The sequence below is a fragment of the Desmodus rotundus genome, chromosome 5, assembly GCF_022682495.2.
Source record: "Desmodus rotundus isolate HL8 chromosome 5, HLdesRot8A.1, whole genome shotgun sequence".
NCBI classification, from domain to species: Eukaryota; Metazoa; Chordata; class Mammalia; order Chiroptera; family Phyllostomidae; genus Desmodus; species Desmodus rotundus.
The window spans coordinates 142,190,662-142,215,232 of NC_071391.1; the positions used below are offsets into that span (position 1 = coordinate 142,190,662).

Consider the following 24,571-nt stretch of genomic DNA (forward strand, 5'->3'; position numbering starts at 1 on the left):
TCAATATCTTTATTAAGAAATATCAAAAGTGGATTACAGTTCCATACACAGTTTTACAAAGTTCAAGTGAAGGGGGTGTAGGGATGCCATCAATGTGCGTGCTTGCACCCCAGGGCGGAAGAGATCAGCCCGTGACTCCTGTCACTCTGGCTGGCAGTGTGGTCCACACCCACGCTTTCCCCCACTTCCACCAGCTCACAGCACAATACCTTGACTTACTTGAAAGAGTTTCAATACATTATAAATACTTGTTAAATATTTCTCCTTTTATTTTGTCATTGTCCTTTTCGGAAAAACCTGGGCTGTTTAAAGGGAGCACATTTGGTCACAGTCACTGCTGTTTGTACTACATTTTCACAAAGCCTGCTTCGAGAGCTGCAAAACATTGCAAGTTACACGTTACCATATCACACTCGGGACAGAGCTCACACACGTTGTTATGTTTTTTATTTAACATTTAACAAAAAAGGGGGAATCACTCAATTTAGAAGCAAAACACCATGGTCATTCAGTGGAACAGTTAAGGATGGGACACACCTGTCAATTCCACGGAGGTCCTCACAAGCAGCCAATAGCGTGACCGAGAACAACTGGATGCAGGAACACCAACACAGAGTACAGAAAGGGATCTTCTCAGGGATGGAACATCGTATTCTTTTGTCGGGGACATTGCATCAGAGAGGAATTACACTTTCAAGATAATCGGGGCTGGTAGGTCATTGGCACCCAATGGAAAACAGCAACGGTGTGGTGTGCCTTGGTGAAGGCTTGTGCTGGGTTATCTAAAAGTAGATTTCTGAAGAGATTGTCCAGCAACATCAGGAAGAGCCATCTTCAGAGGAAGGACTCCTTGTTCACCCACATGAGACTGCGTGTCTCGTTGGGCTTGCATTCATACTCAATGACAGAGAAGGGGCTTCCCCACTGGCAATGGTCTCGCTTATGGTAATTGTAGAACTTGACTTGCCACACTGTCTCGAAGGTCCCAATGTCAGTGAACTGAGGGGAGAGAAACACACCCCGTAAGAACCTCATTCTGCCCTGAGCAATAGACAAGTGTTAACATCAGTGAGGTCTTACGTCACCGGGTTAATCAATCAAGAATCTTTGGGTCGGCGAAGCTTAGATCTTTACTTTAATGAACTACCTTCCTTTATTATGGGAGACGTTTCCCTGAAAATGTCTTTATAACAATCTTATTGCCATTGTATGAGTGTCATTTGCTATTGTATTGTCTTTAATAACAAGAACTCCCCAAATGTATCTGTTTTCCAAATTTAATTTCTGGGAACCATTTTAGAATCTCAGAATTTTACTTATTTTTTTATTCTTTTTAAAGATTTTATTTATTTATTTTTAGAGAGAGGGGAAAGGAGAGAGAAAGACAAGGACAGAAACATTGACTGGTTGCCCCTCGCACTCCCCCCAACCAGGGATCTGGCCCGCAACACAGGCCTCTGCTCTGACCAGGAATTGAACCAGTTACTCTTTGATTTGCCGGAGGACACCCAACCCACTGAGCCACACCAATCAGGGCAGAATCTCAGAATTTTAGAGTTTGCCACAGAAACAGCGACTGGGAAGGGAAGAGGGAATACTGTTTCATAGCTGTCTTTTGGTTTCTGTTTCAAGCTGTACAAAACAACTTAAGTACAATGTAAGACACAATTTCCCCTCCATCATCAATTTCAATTCCAGGGAAAATTTTATTGGAAGCATTTGATTGTTAAAGACCTACTTTCGGAGTTCGGACAAGATGGCGGCAACATAGGTGGGAGCGGAGTCCACTTCCCCTCAACGCCAGGGAAATACCTAGCTGATCTGAGGAGCAGAGCGAACAGCCAACAGTATTCCAGCATATACGAAGATCAGAGACCAAAGATAGAGGACACTGAAAGATCTGACGGTAAGAAGAGTGCTGAAGGACAATAAGGTCCACGGGACCCAGGACCGCGCGGTACAAGGGCGGCAGAAGCGCCAGCCCTGGCGCAGGGGCTGCGGCAGGAGTCTTGGGAGAGGGCCAGGCTGCGCTGTGAGCAGCCAGGTGCTTGATTAGACCAGGGGGGCTTGAAAAGGAGGAATTTCTCAAAAAGAAAAAGAAAATAGAGACACTCAGGGGCTAATTAGAGAACTCTCGGTAGTAGCCGAGGCCCCTGGCGCCCCTCCCCCTCTACCCCTGGACTGCTACGCTCACCTGAGGTCCGGTCGCGCGCGCAAGCAGATTAGCGAACGGGACCCACACTTGAAACCCCGGAGGGGCGCCCACACCTGAAACCTCCGAGATAATTTGGAGCAGAGACTAGCTGCTCCACCCACAGGCCCAAAACCTCGGAACCCAGTGCCGCGTGATTCAGTCCCAGGGCGGCCCCGCCCGCCCGAGAGACTCAAGCCCAGGGCGGCTGGATCGGGCCCCCAAGCACAGAGCCTGTGGCTCAGCGGGCTGCGCGCGCTCACCAAGCACAGGGCCGGCTGGGTGCCTGTTTTCCAAATACAAAGCTGCTGGCGAGTGTCCTAACCCCAAGGCGGCTGAATCCGCCACCTGCGCGCCAGCGTTCCAAGCCCTGGCGGCTCGATTGGTCCGCCGGCTGCGCGCTCAGGGCACAAAATAACGTCACAGACCCAAAGCGGCTGGATTCCCCTGCTGCGCACGCACGCGTCACAAGCCAAAGCGGCTGGATTGGCTGATCAACGGACTGATTGACTGCCAGGGACCACACCTACAAAACAGCGAAGAGTGTGACCCAGGAAGAGAGAAAAGTGAAACCAATCCTTCCAACCACCCCCTCCCGTTGCACAGACAGGACACCAGCAGAAATAACCTGACCGGTTTAAAGCCAACAGAAGATTTTTTTTTTTTTATCCTTTTTCTTTTTTTTTCCTTTCCCCCTGAATTCCTTCTTCCTCTCTCTTTTTTTCTTTTTTTTCATTCCTTCTTCCTCCCATCCTTTACCATTTTTATGTCTTCTTCCTGCCTTCTTTTATCTATTTCTATGTTTTAATTTTTGCTAAAATTCCTTCTTATCTTGCCTCCGATCTTTCTTTATTCCTTCTTCCCTCCTTCCTTCCTTTCCTCCTTTCCTATTTCCTTTTTCCCTCCTTCCCATCTTTGTTTTGGTTTGTTTTGTGTGTGTGTGTGTTTTTTTTTTTTTTTCTTTTCTTTTGCCCCCCCCTTTCTCTTTTTCCCACAGGTGAGACAACAAAACCTGGAGTGCTGAAAAGACTAGAGTTAGACCGTGTTAAACACATAAACGTCAGCTCAAGACCAGTGAGCACAGGAGAGTAAGGAGACAGCACCACCGAATCCCATTGGCATTCTACCATAGAAGTTCATATCATAAATCCAGGGAGTCAGAACAAAGCAATTTAAGACGCAGAGGCCAACAAGAAGAGCCTCACAAACAATGGGAAGACAAAGAAACAATTCCCAAATGAAAGGAAAGGAGGAAGTCTCAGAAAGAATACTAACCGAAAAAGAGGCAAGTCAACTATCAGATACTGAGTTCAAAGCAATGGTCATCAGGAAGCTCACTGAGCTCTCTGAGCTCAAAGAGAACTACCAGAAACTACAAGGAAACTACAATGAACTCACTGCAAACTATATCAACATGAAAAAGGAAATAGAAAATATCAACAAGAGCCAAGAGGAAATGAAGAATACAATTTCTGAATTGAAGAACACAGTAGAAGGAATTAAAAGCAGACTTGACGAAGCAGAGGATCGGATCAGCGAGCTGGAGGACAAAGTAGAAAAAAACACCCAGAAGGAGCAAGAAAAGGAAAAGAGGCTCAGAAAGAATGAAGAGGCAATAAGGGAAATGCAGGACAACATGAAACGTAACAATATCCGTATAATAGGAATACCAGAAGGAGAAGAAGAAGAGCAAGGGATAGAAAACCTGTTTGAAAAAGTAATGATGGAAAATTTCCCTAATCTGAGAAGAGAAAAAGTCAACCAAATCCAGGAATCACAGAGAGTCCCAAACAAGAGGAACCCAAAGAGACCCACTGCAAGACACATCATAATTAAAATGGCAAATTTCCAAGACAAAGAGAGGATCTTAAAGGCAGCAAGGGAGAAAAAGGAAGTAACATACAAGGGAGCCCCAATAAGGTTAGCAACTGACTTCTCAATGGAAACGCTCCAAGCCAGAAGAGAATGGCAAAAAATATTCCAAGTACTGAGAACCAGAGGCCTGCAACCAAGACTACTTTACCCAGCAAGGCTCTCAATCAAGATAGAAGACCAAATAAAGAGTTTCCCAGACAAAAGAAGTCTAAAAGAATACAGCTCCACCAAACCAGCTCTGCAAGAGATGCTAAAGGGACTGCTTTAAGGAAAGGAAGGAAAAGAGAAAGACAGAGGAACACAGGTAGGAAATAATGGCAATGAATAACTACCTATCGATAATAACCTTAAACGTAAATGGATTAAATGCTCCAATCAAAAGACATAGAACAGCTGAATGGATAAGAAAACATGACCCACACATATGCTGCCTACAAGAAACCCATCTCAGGACAAAAGACTTACACAGACTGAAAGTGAAGGGCTGGAAACAAATTTTCCAAGCAAACGGACAGGAAAAAAAAGCAGGGGTAGCAATACTCATATCAGACAAAATAGACTTCCAAAGAAGGGCCATAAAGAGAGACCCAGAAGGTCACTTCATAATACTCAAAGGAAGAATCCACCAAGAAGACATAAACATTGTAAATATATATGCACCCAACATAGGAGCACCCAAATACATAAAGAAAATCTTGGAGGATTTCAAGAAAGATATTGACAGCAACACAATTATAGTAGGGGATTTTAACACCCCACTATCAAAAATGGACAGGTCTTCCAAACAAAAGATCAACAAAGATATTGTGTCACTTAACAATACCTTAGAGGAAATGGACTTAACTGATATATACAGAGCTTTTCATCCCAAAGAAGCAAAATACACGTTCTTTTCAAGTGTCCATGGAACTTTTTCAAAGATAGACCACATGATAGGACACAAAGCAAGCCTCAACAAATTCAAGAAAATTGAAATCATATCAAGCATTTTCTCTGACCACAAGGGTCTGAAACTAGAAACCAACCCCAAGGGTAAAAACCCAAAACACTCAAAAGCATGGAGACTGAATAGCATGCTATTAAACAATGAATGGGTCAAGAATGAGATTAGGGAAGAAATCAAAAACTTCCTGGAAACAAATGAAAACGAACTCACAACAACCCAAAACCTATGGGACACAGCAAAGGCAGTCCTGAGAGGGAAGTTCATAGCAGTACAGGCCTACCTTAAGAAGTTAGAAACAGTTCACACAAACAACCTAACCCTACGCCTACAAGAACTGGAGGAACAACAACAAAGACAGCCCAGAGCAAGCAGAAGGAAGGAAATAACCAAGATCAGAGCAGAACTAAATGACATAGAGACTAAAAGCACAATTGTAAGGATCAATGAATCCAGGAGCTGGTTCTTTGAAAAGATAAACAAAATCGACAAGCCTTTAAGTAGGCTCATCAAGAAAAAAAGAGAGAGGATCCAAATAAACAGAATTAGAAATGAAAGTGGAGAGATTACAACTGATACCACAGAAATACAAAGGATCGTAAGAAATTACTATGAAGACCTGTATGCTAAGAAATTTGAAAACCTAGATGAAATGGACACATTTCTAGAAAAATATAATCTTCCAAAACTGAATGAAGAAGAAGCAGAAAACCTGAACAGACCAATATCAGCAAAGGAAATTGAAGAAGTCATCAAGAAACTCCCATCACACAAAAGCCCTGGACCAGATGGTTTCACAGGAGATTTCTACAAAGCATTTAAGGAAGAACTAACCCCTATCCTTCACAGACTATTCGAAAAAATCCAAACTGATGGAAGACTCCCAAACTCTTTTTATGAAGCCAACATCATCCTAATCCCAAAACCAGATAAAGACACAACGAAGAAAGAAAACTTCAGGCCAATATCGCTGATGAACATAGACGCTAAAATTCTCAACAAAATATTAGCAAACCGCATCCAGCAATATATTAAAAAGATCATCCACCATGACCAAGTGGGATTCATCCCAGGGATGCAAGGATGGTACAATATTCGCAAATCAATAAACATAATACATCACATCAACAACAGCAAAGACAAAAATCACATGATCATATCAATAGATGCGGAAAAAGCATTTGATAAGATACAGCACCCATTTCTGATAAAAACACTCAGCAAAGTGGGAATAAAGGGAGCAATCCTCAACATAATTAAGGCCATATATGAGAGACCTACAGCCAACATCACACTCAATGGACAAAAACTTAGAGCTTTCCCACTAAGATCAGGAACTAGACAAGGATGCCCTCTCTCACCACTCCTATTCAACATAGTATTGGAAGTCCTAGCCACAGCAATCAGACAAGAAAAAGCAATAAAAGGCATCCAAATTGGAAAGGAGGAAATGAAACTGTCACTGTTTGCAGACGACATGATAGTGTACATGGAAAACCCTATAGACTCCACTCAAAAACTACTCGACCTAATAAATGAATTTGGCAAAACAGCTGGATACAGAGTCAATACCCAGAAATCAAAGGCATTCCTGTACACCAGCAACGAAACTGCAGAAACAGAAATCAGGAAAAAAATCCCATTCGATATAGCAACAAGAAAAATAAAGTACCTAGGAATAAACCTAACCAAGGAGGTAAAAGACCTGTACTCAGAAAACTACACAACACTGAAGAAAGAAATTAAGGAAGATACAAACAAATGGAAGCATGTACCATGTTCATGGATTGGAAGAATCAACATTATCAAAATGGCCATACTACCCAAAGCAATTTATAGATTCAATGCAATCCCTATTAGAGTACCCATGACATATTTCACAGATATAGAACAAACATTGCAGAAATTCATATGGAACCATAAACGACCTCGAATAGCTGCAGCAATTTTGAGAAAGAAAAACAAAGCAGGAGGGATCACAATACCTGATATCAAACTGTATTACAAGGCCACGGTAATCAAAACAGCCTGGTACTGGCATAAAAACAGGCACATAGACCAATGGAACAGAATAGAGAGCCCAGAAATAAACTCAAGTCTATACGATCAATTAATATTTGACAAAGGAGGCAGGAGCATAAAATGGAGCAAAAACAGCCTCTTCAACAGATGGTGTTGGGAGATCTGGACAGCTACGTGCAAAAAAATGAAACTCGATCACCAACTTACGCCATACACGAAAATAAACTCAAGATGGATAAAAGACTTAAATATAAGCCGTAACACCATAAAAGTCCTTGAGGAAAACATTGGCAGGAAAATCTCAGACATTCCACGCAGCAACATCCTCACAGACACATCCCCTAAAGCAAGGGACATAAAGGAAAGAATAAACAAATGGGACCTCATCAGAATAAAAAGCTTCTGCATGGCTAAAGAAAACAGCACCAAATTACAAAGAGTACCAACAGTATGGGAAAACATATTTGCCAACGATACCTCAGACAAGGGCCTGATCTCCAAAATATATAAAGAACTCACTCGACTCCACTCCAGGAAGACAAACAACCCAATTAAAAAATGGGCAAAGGACTTGAACAGACACTTCTCCAAGGAAGACATACAGAGGGCCCAGAGACATATGAAAAGATGCTCAGCATCACTAGCCATCAGAGAGATGCAAATTAAAACCACAATGAGGTATCATCTCACACCAGTCAGAATGGCCAACATAAACAAATCCACAAACAAATGTTGGAGAGGATGTGGAGAAAAGGGAACCCTTGTGCACTGTTGGTGGGAATGCAGACTGGTGAGGCCACTGTGGAAAACAATATGGAATTTCCTCAGAAAACTAAAAATGGAACTGCCCTTTGACCCAGTAATTCCGCTGCTGGGATTATACCCTAAGAACACTGAAACACCAATCCAAAAGAATCTGTGCACCCCAATGTTCATAGCAGCACAATTTACAATAGCCAAGTACTGGAAGCAACCGAAGTGCCCATCAGCAAACGAGTGGATCCAAAAACTATGGTATATTTACACAATGGAATTCTACCCAGCAGAGAGAAAGAAGGAGCTTATACCCTTTGCAACAGCATGGATGAAACTGGAGAGCATTATGCTAAGTGAAATAAGCCAGGAAGTGAGGGACAAGTACCATATGATCTCACCTTTAACTGGAACCTAAGCAATAGAAGAAAAAAGCAAACAAAATATAACCAGAGACATTGAAGTTAAGAACAATCTAACAATAGCCAGGGCGGGGGGTGGGGGGTGGGGGCGGGGATAGTGGGAAGAGGGTATTACAGGAACTACTATAAAGGACACATGGACAAAACCAAGGGGGAGGGTGGAGAGGGGGGAGGGAGGTGGGTTCACCTGGGGTGGGGTAGAGGGATGGGGAGAAAAGGCATACAACTGTAATTGCATAACAATAAAAAAAAAAAAAAAAAAAAGACCTACTTTCACTCTCAAATATTACCGAGTGTTTATAAGTCAAAATCCATGCCCGCGCCTTAGGCTTTGATTACACCACATCCAAAACCATATCTGACGCCTTCTAGGTGTCTTGCATATAAAAAAAAATTGTATAAGGCATGAATTTTACTCTCAAGAAGTCTGCACTCTACTGCCCGAAGGTAGGCCCTGCAAATAAGAGCACAGAAGTCTTCTGAGCCATTAGCAAGCAATTCCCATGTAGCTGAGAAGAGGGCCCAGAATGCCCTCCAGGCCACCAGGCAGGTGCTCAAGTGGCCCGTGGGGTAGCCTGACCCTGCTGCCACCTCCTGGAGCTATTTAGAGGAGCTGGCATTAAACAGCATGATGCTTGTCGTTATTTTCTCCTCTGATCCTTCCCTGTCATGGGAGGGGACCGGGACTGACTTGGCAGGATTCTTAGACTTGTCAGGAGCCAGAAGACATAAACAGGAAGGGCAGTGAGAAGTAAGCGCCTTCTGCTTGCGGCTGCTACGGGAGGAGGGTGGTCAGGTGCTCCCAGACAGTTTTCCAAGATGCTCTCAACATTATATCCTGCACCATTGCCTCATCTTACTAATTTGATTCTGAAAACAAGATTTGGCTATCCTTGGGGAAATTTGCTTGACTTGGAAGAGTGGGTGATGTGATGTGCCTAGAGTCCACAGATCTACTCCCAGATATGGAAATGAAGTATCTCTGTTTAGAGAGTCGTGGCTTAAAGACCTGTACAATTTTACAGCCGCTTTATGCCTCATAGCCCCAGCCTGGGATCAGCCCAAAGGTTTCATCATTCGCCTGATGATAGACGAGATTTGGTATGTGTATAAAATGGCATTTTACTCAACAATAAAAAGGAGCACACTGATTCAGGCAGCAACAAGGCTGGCTCTGGATTGCAAAGACACGCTAAGCAAAAGAACCCAGACCCCAGAGAATACATCATCTGTAGTGACAGGACATAATCTGTGCTGACAGGGAACATCTGTGGTTCCTCAGGACCTAGGGTAGGAGGAAAGGATGGTGACTGATGAAAATGTGCAATAAGACACTTTTTAAGGTGATGAAAATGTCTGGGTGGTTTTAGAAGTATACGCATATGTTTGTCAAAACTCGCCAATCGGTGTGCTTAAAATGGTTATTTTTATTATATGTAAACTATATCTCAAAGCTGATTAAAAATAGTAATATTGCATTTTAGTGAGCTACAAGGAAACAGGTATTACAAATATTGCCAATGGGAACTTAATTGTACAGTCTTTTGGTAATTTATACCAAGTTAAAGGTGTGAATATACTTGGGTTCAGCAATCCCACCTGCAATTTTTCTTAAGAATATCACAGAATGTAGAGTAGTGAAAAATTGAACACCAAATGTCCATCTTTAAGACATTAATTATGGCAAATCTATAAAATAAAATACTATGTAGCATTTTTAGCAGTCCATCACCTTAACCACTTGGCCACCTCATCTACTATGTAGCATTTTTAAATGTAAATATTTAATAAACTTCTTCTAATGTTTTATATTGTTACCTGAACTAAGCAGAGTAACAATAAAAATGTATTAATTCAATTAAAATTATAAACGTTAATGCTAGAAATGCTGATGGAATAAGTTTTATTTTCTTCTATGTACTCATTTGTATTTTCAAAATTTAATAATTGATTTTTACTTTAATAATCAGAAAAACATGTTAAGCCAAACTGTGAGTATTTACACGTGCTACCAAATTGTTAATATCCTTAATATAAAAGATTATATGAATTAATTAGTAAGAATTACTAAGAACATTTGGGTAAAACTAGAACACAGATCATTAAAAAGAAAAAATGGCTAATATCCAAAGATATTCAAATGTACTATCATTATTAATTAAAGCAATATATTTTTACTGAGATATTATTTACCTATCAACTTTGCAAAAATTTCTAAACACCAGAAGCTAAGCATCCAACTATAGGAAAAAATTAGGAAAATTTGAAATATTCATAGGATGGATTTATACAGGGTGGGGCAAAAGTAGGTTTACAGTTGTGAGTATGCGAGACAGTTTATTTTTGTATGATTATTTATAATTATATATTATTTTCCATACGAACAACTGTAAACCTACTTTTATCCCCTCTGTATAGCCATTAAACAGGAATTTAGGGTTTTTAATGATGAGAGAAAGTGATTAGAATAATGCCAACAGGAAAAAGATGGATAAAAAGAGTTTATATATAGTATGAGCTCAAATACAAAAAAAATAAGGTAATAGGAAAAAGTGAAAAAATATTAATAATAGAATTCTAAGTAAAGAAACTGAGTCATTTTCTATCTTTTCTACTCAGATATTTTTTACAACATGTACTTTTATAATCAGAAAGAATATTTTAAATGGTGAAATGGATTTCATCCCTGAAAATTTAACATGTATGTTCCTCAAATCCTAGGGATTTTATATATTCTATTAAAGATACATATATGCTAACGAAAAACTTAAAACTTTGTGTACAACAGGGTATCATTAGTAAGAGTAGAATTAAGTCTCATTTTAGAAATCACCAAGAATTTTAAAGAGGGTTTAGTATTACTCATTACTATCGGCCAGCATAGGGCATTACACATTTTAAGTGCGATTTGATTAAATTAAGTTGTAAAAATATTTTACAAACACTAGCTAATCTCTTGAGGGAAGGAACTTGAAACCATGCTAGGTACATAGAAGAAACAATGCTGAGGCCTTTTTTGGGAAAGACACTAAAGTTGGTTGTAAGAAAAAAACAAAAAACAAACAAAGATAATTATGACCAGAGGTAAGAAGAAACTTATGTCTGAATAACCTTAAAATTAAGAAAGTCTCAGCCTAAGAATTATCAGTAACACAAGAGACCAAAGTAGGAACCTGCTGACAGCAATACGCAGAGCTACACGAATGGCGTATGCGGTGCTTCATATTTTGGTTTTATTTCCCCTAATGCTGGACCCAAGGGCACGGTGTAGTAAACTTAACGGAACTAACTATGCATATATTTTCCTCTTTACCATGCCTCCGTTGTTCTCACTTCCCATAGCCTTGTTTCTTCCTCTTCTTTCTTCTGGAGTTCTATTTTCTGGGCATCTCACTACCTAGCTCAGAATTTCTTCTCCTCCAGCTAAGAACAGATGGAGTTTTAAAAGCTGATATTCTTCTTGAAGAACAAAAGCAATTACATAGGCTCTTCACTCCCTCCCAACCCATCTGTGCTTTCCCAGGAAAGTTTACCCAGGCAGGCTCCGTGGGTGATGCAGTTTATGCAGGTATAATTTTGTGCATTTGTATAGTCCTATTTATTTTACATAACACTTTCTCATATGTCATTCCACATTGGTCTGGTGACTGATTTTAACATCTCCATTTTATGAATGTAAGAACTAAGATTCAGATGGATCAAGTGACTTGCCCTTGGTTTAGACTAGGAAGCCAGCTAAGGAGAGGGGCAGGTCAAGACCCTGGGCTTCCTAATTCCTGTCTAGGAACTGTCATCACTGTACCAAACTGTTCACATAAGCAAAAGACTAAGAGCTGATGATCGGTGTTTTCTTTTTTCTCCTTGAGTGAGAAGGTACATGGATTGCCGCCTGTTGAATGCTTTAGGACCCTGCTATGGACTGAATGTTTGAATTCCTCCAATATTCAACCTTAAATCCTCAATGTGTGGTATTGGGAGGTGGGGCCTTTCAGAGGTCACAAGGGTGGAGCCCTCATGAATAGGATTAATCTCTCTCTCTCTGTCCTCCTTCCTGTGAAGACACAGCAAGAAAGCAGCCATCTGTGAATGTGGAAGCATGCTCTCGCCACACACCAGATCTGTTGGCACCGTAACCCTAGTCTTCCAGCCTCCAGAACTGTGAGAAATAAATGTTTTTTGTTTAAACCATCAGTCTATTTTGTTCTGAAAATAACATTCTACTACATACCTGGACATCTGCTACAGTGTCCTTACAAGTTGCAAGCTTTGGTACATTTTTATTTCACAACTAATGTGAAAGAAGCCATCAGATGCCAAGGACAGAAGACACATTTGTTGTCCCTGGTAATAAATGAGTAATCTGAAGAGCTTGTATTAAACAGTGGTCTTACTACCCGCTGGCCTAGAACCCCAGAGTACTTCCCTGTATTCACCATGCCACCCAGCTCCCCTGGAGACATGGTATTCAACTATAATAAAGTCATTCAGAAATCCATTGACTTGGGAGCACAGAACAAGCTTATTATATTGAAAAAACATGGTGTTACATCATTACTATACACATTCAGTATAAATACGCATCTGTGACTTTTAGTGTGGTGTGACCTATTAATTCCTACTAGATTCCAAATTCCTCTACTCCTGCAATACTTCAAGTGTTATTATGAAATAGATGTTTTTCATTTCTCTTAGCTGAATACATAGGACTAAAAGTTCTGGGTCTTATAAAGTATCTCTCACTTTGTAAGAAACTGTCCAACTTTTCCTAGGCAATTGTGCCATTTTACATTCCTACCGGCAATACGAGAGTTTCAGTTGCTCTACATCCCCTCCAACAGTTGGCATCGCTGGTCCTTTTAAGTTCAGCCACTCCAGTAGTAAGAAGAGGGAAGGCAATAAGGAGCAGACTAATATAATAGAAAAGGAAAAACTACAAAGAAAAACTATAAGGAAAAATTATAAAGAGAAGTCAGCAAAACTAAAATCTGTTTTTTTGAAAATGCCTTAAAAATTGGTATTTTGATAACTTCGTAACAAAACTGAGAAAAAAATAAGACAAATCACCAAGGTCAGAAATAAGAGGCACCATCACTATAGATCCCACAGACCTTAAATTAGGAACAACCTTATACCAATATAGCTAATGAAAAAGACAAGATGAAAGATACAAACTATCATTAGATCTCTGTCTACTAAAGAAATTGAATTTGTCATTAAAAATCTTCCCAGAAAGAAAACTTCAGGCCCAATTGGCTTCATTGATAAATTCAGACGTTGAAGGGAAAATTATACACAAATTCTTTCAGACAACAGAGTAAGGAACCATTTTCAATTCATTTTATGAAGCCAATTTTACCCCAGTACAAAAACCTGACAAAGATGTTACAAGCAAAGGGCAATTATAGATGGAATTTCCTCATGGACTTATGCATAAAATTCACTTATAATTTTCATTTGTTTGAGATATTGGTAAATCAAAACCAGCAATATATGATAAGGACAGTACATCAGGATCAAGAGAGATTTATCCTTGGAACTCAAGGATGGTTCAATATTTGAAAATCCATGTAATTCATCAAATTAACAAAATAAAGGAGAAAAACCATATAATCATATCAATACATGCAGAGAGAGTATTTGGAAATTCAACATTCATTCATGGTGAAAACTGTCAGCGAAGTAGGAATAAAAGGAAAGTTTTTCAATCTGATTAAAGAGCATCGATTAAAAAAAAAATCCTATAGTTAACATCATCGTTAATGGTAAGAGACTCAGTCCTTTCCTCGTACAATCAAAAAAAAGGCAAGGTTGTCAGCTCCTACTACTCCTATTCAGCACTGTATTGGAGGTCCGAGCCTCCAACCTAAGGCAAGAGGGAAAACAAGGGAAGTCAAGGTGTCTCTATTCACATATATACAACCATGCTTGGAGAAAACGGTAAGCAATCTAACAAAAAGCTGCTACAATTCATATGTGAGCTTAGAAAGCTTGCAGAGTACAATATCAATTTATAAAAATTACTGTATTTCACAAAGAAAATACTAGCACTGAAAAATTGGTATTTTTAATATTTTATCTATTTTGTAGGTAAAAATTGACATTGCACTATGTGTACTTTTAGATCATAGTTAAATTAAGCCATTTTCCACATGTGTACTTATTTTGTGAATTGTCCATTTAGTTTTTAAATTATTTTTCTATTTATTTTTAAAATTATTTCTCTATTTCCCACATCCCATGGCTATCTTTTTTTTATAGGTTTCTAAGAATTCTTTGTATATTAAGTTAGAGACCTTGCCAAATGACAAGACAGGGCTGACACGGGGAACAACTTTTATTATTTGTGTGCACACGGGTAAGATTACATCCTCACACACACACAGCCTCAAGACAAACGCAGACACCTCCCTCTCGCCTCCCACCAGTCTCCCACTGAAGAGCGCCAACCGAAGGGGAAGATTATGATGTTCTGTGCAGGCAGAATCTCCACTTGGACTCTCTCCCTGAGAGAAGTGGGGAATTGGTCATGTTAAAACACAAGTCAACATCGCTCTTTGAAGGGGGAGATCAGAGCTTTTAGAGTGGGGTGTCACCTTATTAACTCCCGGTATCAGAGGCTGTGGAATTATGTGAACAGAGATCACTGTCACTGATCTGAGTCAGACGGCATTTAACTACTTCCTGACTTGAGCTTCAGTGGCAGTAAAGGGCCGTGGAGAGCAGTTACTAAGGGCAGCAGCAGCGTCTGCACGGGCGGTAGCAAATCAAGGCAACGCAACTTAGGAGACCATCCATGTTACAAACAATTTTTTTCTCCAATTGTTATTTGCCTTTTAGTTTAAATCACTTTTTAATGAATATTTAATTTAACTTTATGATGTTTGACAGAAAATTTACCTTGTGTACAATCAAAGCTTTTAATTTTGACCTTTGGATTTCTTCCATTTCTTTTAGGTTTAGATTATTTTTATTTCGATTTTTTTTTTAAAGCTGGCTTTTTACAGATAATCCCTTGATCCATCTGGAAATTTGGGAGTATAATATTGGGAAAGAACAACAGTGACGTTTCTCCCAAATAGCCAGTTATCTCAGCATCATTTATCCAATGATTTAAAAAATTTAAAAGTATGTATGTTGAAGTATTATGTATTATGAGCTTTACATTTCAGGCGGTGTACCTGAAATTTTTCAGGTATACAGTTAATTCAGCTTCCCTTGATTCACCAACTTAATTGGATTTACTTGGACATCCCAAGTCTTCCTTGTTACCTATGAAAGTGTGGTTGTGTCTGTAAATTATAATAGTTAAGCTTTGAAACACTGGTGCCAAAAATCATAAAATAGGCTAAAAGGCTATGTAAGGCTTTTACTACTAGGATGAAATTGGAATTTAACTTTGGAGTTGCTGACTTGATAAGGAAATCTCTAATTTCAGTTGTTTTCCTCAGACTAACTGTATTACGGATAAGGTACAAATGCACAGCCAGTGCTCAACCTAACAGCTGTGGAACAACCAATTATCAGTCACCTGCTTCTTCTAGATGTGGAGCTTCTATGTAAGAACCTGGGCCTCACCGCTGTGACTCCAGTCGTGAGTCACAGCACAGACTGCAGACCCTGCCCCCCCAAAACACCCCCAAAGCATCTAGTTAGCTGAAGGGCTCATCAGCCTTCTAGAGTATACCTGTACAGGCAATCCAGACTTACGGCAAGTCATAATGTCTTCCTTTTCATGACTAAGTCTGAATCATTCTCACATTTAAAAAAATAGCTGTACTTCAGCCACCCAAAATAATGCAGAAACTCTCACCTGACAGATCCAATTAAAAAATTTTTAATCAAGTCCTTTAAATGCTTGAGTTAATCTTCTCCCACTGTGTTCTGTTTATACCTATAGCAAAAGTAGTACCCTCCTGGTCCTTCTAAGACCAGAGACTAAGGAAGGAGTAGCAGCCTCAGGAAGTAAACGGAGGAAGTTAAGCTGTGGTCCCCAGTTCATACCGGTAATGGAGAGAAGGAGGGGAAGTTGAGCACGTGGAAGAGAGGGTACAGTCTCATTTATGGTGGCCTCCTCTGCGCTTGACCCAGTGCACAGTACAAGTTTAGTGAAAGAATGAACATCTTCAGTTAGCTCACCTGCCCTCTGGATTTCATTATAATTCTGATAACTTTGGTATTTGCAGTTCTGCTTCAAGTTAACATTTCCTTTCAACTGTAATTATGTATGCTATTCTTGACATACTAGGTGTGGAAGAATACTTCTTTTATGTAAAAGATTTATTTTGATCCAACCACTTTTTATTAGCTCTGTGATTTGAAAATAGTTTCCTGGAGGTCCAAAGATACATTTTAAAACTCTAAAATAGATGGTTTTGTCAGAAAAACAACTAAAATGGACTCAGCAAAGCCCCCTAGAAGCAAAAGTTCTAGACTAAATTAAAAGTTAAAGATATTTCTTCCAAACAGCTTTATTTTGGATCACGACTTCTATAGGGAAATATGTCAGACTTTCAAGTAACAGCTAAGTCTTAACGCTATTAAAATGGATTCAGAACACAAACTATCAAAATGTTCCCAATTCGTTTTATAAGGCTGTTAAACCTGACAACAAAACTTAGTCTGCAAAAGCCTTCTAATTTTTCCTCACCTCTCTCTTTTCCATTTTACACATTGCCACTGGACTGATTTTTAACAACATGCAAATCTTATCACAGTATCAGGAACAAGAATTCTACACCGAAAGGAGTTAAAAGTATAACTCTAGAAAGCAATAACGATATCTGTATGCAAAATAATACCCTGGGATAAGATAATGGGTTTTGCTTCTAAATATAAATAAATAAATAATTGAATTAAAATAAAAGATTTTTTCCCTAAAAGTTTGGGCCAAAAACGTGGGTGTGCATAATACATGGCAAAATATGGTAATTCCTTGGTTGCCTGCTAAATTCCACCAGCACAAGGGATTAAGCTAGAGAATGAGCAACTGGAAGTTGAAAAGCCACATCAGCGGCTACACGCTGTTGGCAAGACAGAGTCTGTAGTTTGAGTCCGGGAATGTGTTTTCATGCTAGAATATGTAAAGATGATAATCCTCAGATGAATAAAACAGAAAGTCGAGTCTATAACATATTATCTACAATGCTTAGTTTCTAATCAAATATTAAGCTTGTAAGAAAACAGGAAAGTATGATCCATATTCAGGAAAAAAATAGTATTCCATAATAAGTTACTCTAAATGGAGACAAATGTTGGATTTACCAGACCAATATGTAAAACCAGAAATTATAAATATGCTCAAAGAAGTAAAGGGGAACATGGTTTCAACAAGCAAATAGATAGGGAATCTCAAGAAATGGGAACTATAAAAACTACAAATAAAAATTCTAGAACTGAAAAAAAATGATAGAAAAAATGAGAAGATAAGCATAATAGCAGACTTGAAATAATAGAAGAAAATAATTAGCGTACTTGAGGACACATCACTAGAAATGATCTAATTTGAAGAGCCAGAAAGGAAAATTAAAGAGAATTAAACAGGACCCACAAAACCCATGGGACAATACCAAGCTGTCAACCATATGTAGAGTTGGCATCCTACGTGCCAAGGAGAGAAGAGAATAGAGTTGAATAATTTTTTTAAACAAAATGTGGTTAAAACTTGATGCGGACACCGGCCCACAGTGTCCACGGTGTTGTGGCTGAGGCCAGACAAATTTACACAGACTACCGAGTCCTGTGGAGGAAAATGGACAGCATGACCACTCCCTCAAGAGGAGAGCACTCCAACCCTTGCCTGGACAGGCTTTTATTGCTTTTCTGGGCACATTACATTGAGGATGGTCCTCATTTACAATGCACAGGTTCACTTTAGATGGTTACAGAAAACAAAAGAGAGGATGTTGCTAATTACATCAAAAAGGAAGGATATTTGCACATGTAAAGGGAAAAGTGGTTGAACTGGTTATACTCTTCCTTAGAAGGTTTAGCACAGATTTTTGGAAGTTTCTTTAAAGATATGCAGTAAACCTTTGCTGCCTCAATTCAGGGTGAGGGAGTTTTAGCAAAAAGCAAGTCTCAAAGTGGCCTAGGTACAATGCAGGCCTGATTCCCCACGGGAGAACCTATCCGTGGCCGTGGGTCCTGTGTGCTGGACCTCACTTTCCACTGGCCTCTCTGAGTGGGAGCTGGGCCCACGCCACGCAGAACAGTTTCCTCTAAAAACTAATCCAAATTTCACAAAAAAGAAAAACCTATACCTTGTGGATTCAAGGAACTCAATGTACCCCAAGCAAAAGAAATACAAGAAACCACACTTAGGTGCATCATAGTCAAACTACTGAAAACCAGAACTGTACAATATGTGAAGGGATCATTTTTATATATACATAAAATATATACAAACATAGGCATATATATGTCTTATAATTCAATGAAAAGTTCTCAATGCAAAAAAGGCAAGAAATAAAGATAAGACCAGAATCAATGAAGTAGAAAAACAGACAGTGAAATGTACAAAAACAAAGCTGGGTTTTTATAAGTCCAATAAAATTGTTAAGTCTCTACTTAGGCTAATCAGATCAAAAAGGGCAAATTATGAAAATTAATAATGAAACAGTGGACATCATTGGAGATCCTAAAACATGAAAGGATGTTGGGGCATTATTATCAACAACTGTGATAATAAATTTGGCAACGGAACTGGTATAACTGAATGGCATCTAAGATAAATTACAAATGTTAACTCAAGAAATAAAACCTGAGTAGCCCAATATCAACTAAGGAAATTGAATTTGTAACTAAAAACCTTCAAAGTAAAACACATGCCTTTATTGGTGAATTCTACCCAACACTGAAGAAGAAGAATAGTATCAATTTTACACAATTTTTACAGCCAACATTATCTGATACCAAAACTAGGTGACTAGACATTACAAGAAAATAAAACTACAAATCAATATCCCTGAGAAACATAGATGTAAAAAATTTCACCAAAATATTAATGAATCAAATCCAGTCATATATAGAGAGAACATACCATGACTAAATGGTATTTAATTTTGGCATCAAAGTTGTTTTAACACTGAAAAAAACAATATACTTCACCATAGAACAGAATAAAAAAGAACACACCATATTATCGCCTCAAAAGACAGAGAAGCACATATTTGAAAACATTTGACAACAAATCCATGATAAAAACTCCTAGTAAACTAGGGATAAAAGGGAAATTCCTTAATCTGATAAAAGGAGTTTACATTGAACAAACAAATAAAAACAACCCTACATCTAAATTCATTTTTAGGATTGAAAAACTGAATGCTAATAAATTTAACAAAATACAAAAAATTAGTACAGGAACACCGTAATATATTATAGATAAATTTTAAAAGACCTAAATACAGATTTGATATTTTTGTATGGGAAAGCTCAATCTTAAAGTGTCAAATGTCTTCAAATTAACCTACAGATATAATGCAAAACCAATTAATACCCCAGTTTTTGGAGACAATTCCAAAATCTATATAAAAATGCAAAGGGCCTGGAGTAGCCAGAATAACTTGGAATAAACAAAGCTGGAAGGTGTATGCAACCTGATTTAAAGACTACAGTATAGATCATGAAAGAAAGTTCTTTGGCTCTCCTAGGTCTTTTGCATGTCAAAATTTAAAAGACTGATACATAATTAATATGTAAAGTAATTAAAATTATCATATATTGCTGGTAGAAATATGAAATGGTAACACAGCTTGGATATTTCTCATAAAGTTAGTCATATACTTACCATGTGACTCATCAAATCTCCTGTTAGGTATTTACTCAAAAGAAATGAAAAGGTGTTCACACTACGATTTACACTCAAGTGTTCATAGAAGTTTTACTCCTAATACCAAAAGCTGAAAACAACCCGGATGTCCATTTAAATAAACTGTAGTATATTCATACAATGGATGCTACTTAATGATAAAAGGAGCCAACTACTGATGCATGCAATACCATGGATGGATCTCAAGAATATCATGCTAAGTGAAAAAAGTCAGACACAACAGTATGATTCTTTTTATATGAAATTCTAGAACTGTTGAAACTAAGTTACTGAGACAAAGAGCTAAGGGTGGGCTAGGATTGGGAGACTGATTACAAACGAGCATGGAGGACTTCTTCAGGGGACAGAAATGTTCTATATTTTTCCCAGGGCAGTGATTGTACAGTAGTGTCCATTTCTCAAAACCTATGAAAGTATACACTGAAAATTGGTGCATTTTATTATATCTAAATTTATATCAACATTGATTTTCAAACCTTCAATGAATTCCTATAGGCATTAGGATAAATCTAAAAGCAAAGGTCCTGTAACACCTATCCCCTCCTTACCTCTTTCTCCAGCTTTCTCACAAGCCAGTCGCTGCCTCATTCTCTACTCCAGCCATGTTGGGCTCTGTCATTCATCAGAGCACATGACCCTCCTGCCCTTAGTAGCATTTCTTTCCTCACATGCTCCCTCTTCCCCAAACTCTCGTTCATGCTTTAGTTCTTCCTCGAGAAAGCCATCCCCAAAATCTTAAACGAGGATAAGACCCCTTGTGTGTGCTTCACAAACACCATTATTTTCACTACACTTTATATAATAACAATTTGCTTCATTATTGATAACCATGTATAAACTATGTTTTGCTCCTCTAGGTTACAAACTCCATAAAGCTAGGGATATCTATTTTGTTTACCACTCTTTTCCCAGTAACATCTAGGAAATCATCACATATTTGCTGACAAACCAAGAAAATAAAAAAATTTGTAAAATAAAAATTAAAAAATTCTAAGTAAAACATGAGCATATTAAATTTAGGAATACATTAAAATAATACATGATGTTTAAGGAGGACTTATTTTAGAAAATAAAGATATTTTAGTATTTGAAAGTGCATTTTATAATTATTACATTAACATATCAAAGGAGATAAATTATCTCCATAGATGGGAAAAGGAATTAGAAGAAATTTCATACATCCAATTTAAAAAAATACCTTTTAGTGAACTAGAAAAAAGGATGCTTTAACACAATAAGTATCTGAAACTAACATTGTACCTAACAGTGTAACTGTGGAGACAAGGATATCCTGTATCACCTCTAGCATGCAAAATTATTCTAGAAACATCAGCCAATGCAATAAGGCCAGGAAAAAAATCAGAAAATGACAGGTATATGTAGATTATGATTTTCTATCTGAAAAATGCAAGATCATTAACTGGAAAATTTTAGTAAGCGTGTTGAGTAAGGTGGCCAGTTATAAAATACATGAACACATATTAAAAAGTAATGTATTTAAAACAATGCAATACTGGCCTAAGAAAAGACAGATCAATGGAATACATTATTAAGTGTAAAAAGAGCCTTACAATTTTTCTCATATAAAAATTACCATGAAACAGACTTTTGGAGAAGTACGGATTATTTAGTTATATTAGGATATTATAAACAAATAGATTCTAATATGAAACCATGAATTTAAATAATATTTCATAACTTCATAATATTTCATTTTATACATTTCTTAAGGGGAAAGAGTGATTGTTTTCTGCGGTTTCCATTTGCTCATGTGCCACACCCTGAGCCCCCAAGCAGGCCTTACCGGCATGGTGATCTGGATGGGCTGCCGTTCTCCACTCTTGGTTGGGGCCACACCTTCTGTATCATATGTGCCCATATAAACAATTCTGTCCCCATCAGGCTCTTTTGACTTCAGTTCCAGTGGGACAACCACACCACCAATGGAAATATTCCTGCAATGGATGTGAGTTGAGCACATTTGGTAGGAATTAGCTTGTGGTCCTGGTCTTGACCACAACCCTAGGCAGGAAACCTACAGGGTATGACTAAAGGAGACGTTATGTGGGATAGAAAGTTCTGAAAGTTTAGGAACCAGTCATATGACCTTGGACCAACTACTTAATCTCTCTGGGCTGAAGTGTTCTCATCTAGAATATTTGTACAAGGCCAAGTCTGACTCTCAGTGGTCCTCCTCTTTAGTTTCTCATCTGAAGAGCTATTGAAACCTCCCGATACCCATCCCCATCCCAAACTCCACAGAGATTAAGATTCAATTGGTCTGCGGTGTGGTTTGGGCCCTGGTAAACTTATTTTAAGATTCTCTAGGTGATTCTAAAGTGTAGGTAAGGTTGAGAACCATTGGGTTATGGGCATTGAAATCCCCTTGATAAAATTGAAGTGTAACTAGAAAAAAATAGTTTTGTCATTAATACAAATTTATTTTTAGATTAGCTTGAAAAATAGAGAACTACTCTGAAGAAAATGGCATAAAGAATATATCATTTGGGAGAAGAGGTTACCTGGAAAGAAAGGAAAGAAAAAGTCTGGATCACATGGAGACGCACAGAACCCTGGAGCTCTATGGGATGCTGGCAAACAGATGGACCAGGAGCACCGAACAACCCAGGTTTGGTCCTACCTCCTTGCATTAGGGCCTGCCCCCTAGGAGGCCAATTCAAGTTTATTGAATTGTAACTACAGATGGACACTTAAGCTGTAAAAGGTGTCTGGTGGATTCAAACCACTGCCCGCCCACCTCCCAGCTCAGTGTATGGTAGATGATATAAATGCTGATTATTTCCTCCTTCCAGGCGAGACTCCACATCATGCTTAGGTGGAGGCTGAAAAGTAAAGCACTTCACTCCTGGGTACTTCCTCATAAGCTACTGCACCCTCCCACACACTGCTAGGTGCATCAACTGTGGAATAGGGAAGGAATCATTCCTGGCACGAATGAACTAAAAAATAAATAAATAAATAAATGATCATCTTTTAGTTGTAAGGATGTTGCTAATCCCAGGCACCATCACCAGGCTGAACTGACAACTCAGGAGAAATAGAAAACCACGAGACACAGAAAACCGTCAAACGAGGCCAAGCAGAGAAGGCTGAGCTCTGACTGTCGGCTGCGCCCCGGGGTCCGCAGCCACGTAAGGGCAAATGGAGGAGTGGAAAGCATCCTCAGGGAGCCCCAATAATCACCCAACCCGCGCCTTTACACTTAATTCCTCAGCTTTTCTCCCTTCTTCAGCCTCGTGGTCAGCTCGGGGCAGGAAGCCAGGACCCGAGAGCCGAGATCCGGGATTGCGGGAGGTGAATCCCCGCGGCGGGCTGCCCCCATCTGCACCACCCCAGGCGCCTGGGGGATCCGCGCGGATGGCTGGACAGAAGCGATGAAAAAAATTACTAGTAACAAACAAACAGACAAACAAAAACAACGCTGGACCCCTGGCTTCCTGTGGCTGTTTTAAGCATTTCATCCCGCGATGGGTGGAAGAAAGCCAGAAAAAAGGAAAGACAAAAGTAAGGCAGAGGGGACCCAGGGAAACGGAGCTGACTTTTGCCCCCCACCTCTGGGTCCCGCTGGGTGCGGCGCGAGCCACGAGGGTGCCGGGAGGCTCAGGCGTCCCGGGGGCCTCGATCCTCAGCGCTGACCCCAAGGGGGACCACGCATCCGCAGCGCGCTCCCGCACTCACTCGACCTGCAGCGTGCTGGGCTTAATCTTGACCTCCACCTTGTAGGAGGAGCCGGTGAGCAGCTTGATGGTGCGGTTCTGGCCGAAGCGCTGCCCGTCCACCTTGAAGAAGACCGGGCCATCGTTGGGCTGGATGCGCAAAGCGATGGAGAGGCGCACCAGGCCGGGCAGGTCCCCCATGGCTGGGCTCAGGGCGGGCGCGGTGACTCCGGGGGGCGGAGGAGAGAGCGGGCTGCGGCCGAGTGGCTGGAGCTCGATGGGAGGAGGGGAAGCGAGGGAGGGAGAAGGCGGAGGCGGAGGGGAGGCTGCCGCTAGTAGCCCGCACCGTCGCGGCAGTCCTCACGGGCTTTTGAGGAGCAGCTCCTGAGGCTGTGACCTCCCGCCCCACTCGGCGAGGAGGCGCACCGCAAGGACAGCTGCGAGGCCCCGAGCCTCCCCATCCCCCAGCTCCCAACGCTCCGTCCTCTGAGCTCCAGTGGGCTCCCTCCAGCCCGCAGGCCGCGAGCAGATCAGCGCAGCCGGGGGCGAGAGAGTTAATCCTGTTTACGCACCACAATCCCCTGCAACTAGGGGAGAAGAGAATATTTAGGCTCCTCCTAGAGCGGCGCGATTCGGTCCACGGGGAGGATTGGGAGGAAGGGTGTAGGTAGTGGGGTTCCGCGACACTACACCAAGGAGCGAGACCTCGGAATCTGGATGCCACCTCGGTCAGCAAAGAGACGTGGACAACATTGCTCACGGCTTGGACTCCTGGCAGGAAGGAGGAGGCTGAGAGGCGAAAGGGAGACGGGAAGCCTGCGGGGCAGGAAACCGCTAGCCCGTGATTTAAATTTCAGGAAA

The 24,571-nt window shown here is 40.1% G+C and overlaps 1 protein-coding gene across 2 annotated transcripts; it reads right to left on the bottom strand.

Annotated features, from left to right (window-relative positions):
- CNRIP1 (cannabinoid receptor interacting protein 1) lies at positions 1-24,571 on the bottom strand. 2 transcript variants are annotated; one of them, XM_045189368.2, is made up of 3 exons: positions 23,738-24,571; positions 21,838-21,988; positions 1-999 (listed from the first exon to the last, which is right to left on the bottom strand). In XM_045189368.2, exons 1-3 carry the CDS (start codon positions 23,851-23,853, stop codon positions 835-837), a joined length of 432 nt encoding a protein of 143 aa, XP_045045303.1. In that variant the 5' UTR covers positions 23,854-24,571; the 3' UTR covers positions 1-834. The 2 variants fall into 2 exon arrangements, with proteins under 2 accessions (XP_045045303.1, XP_024408810.1); XM_024553042.3 differs by having other exon boundaries at positions 23,733-24,571.

Bases quoted from the DNA above. Each gene is read 5' to 3' on its own strand.
- CNRIP1 (XM_024553042.3), bottom strand. From the start codon at position 23,911: ATGGGGGACCTGCCCGGCCTGGTGCGCCTCTCCATCGCTTTGCGCATC. The intron at 21,989-23,732 runs GTGAGTGCGGGA...CATCCATTGCAG, and splicing joins CCCAGCACGCTGCAGGTCGA to GAATATTTCCATTGGTGGTG. The intron at 1,000-21,837 runs GTAAGGCCTGCT...CTCTCCCCTCAG, and splicing joins CCATCCAGATCACCATGCCG to TTCACTGACATTGGGACCTT.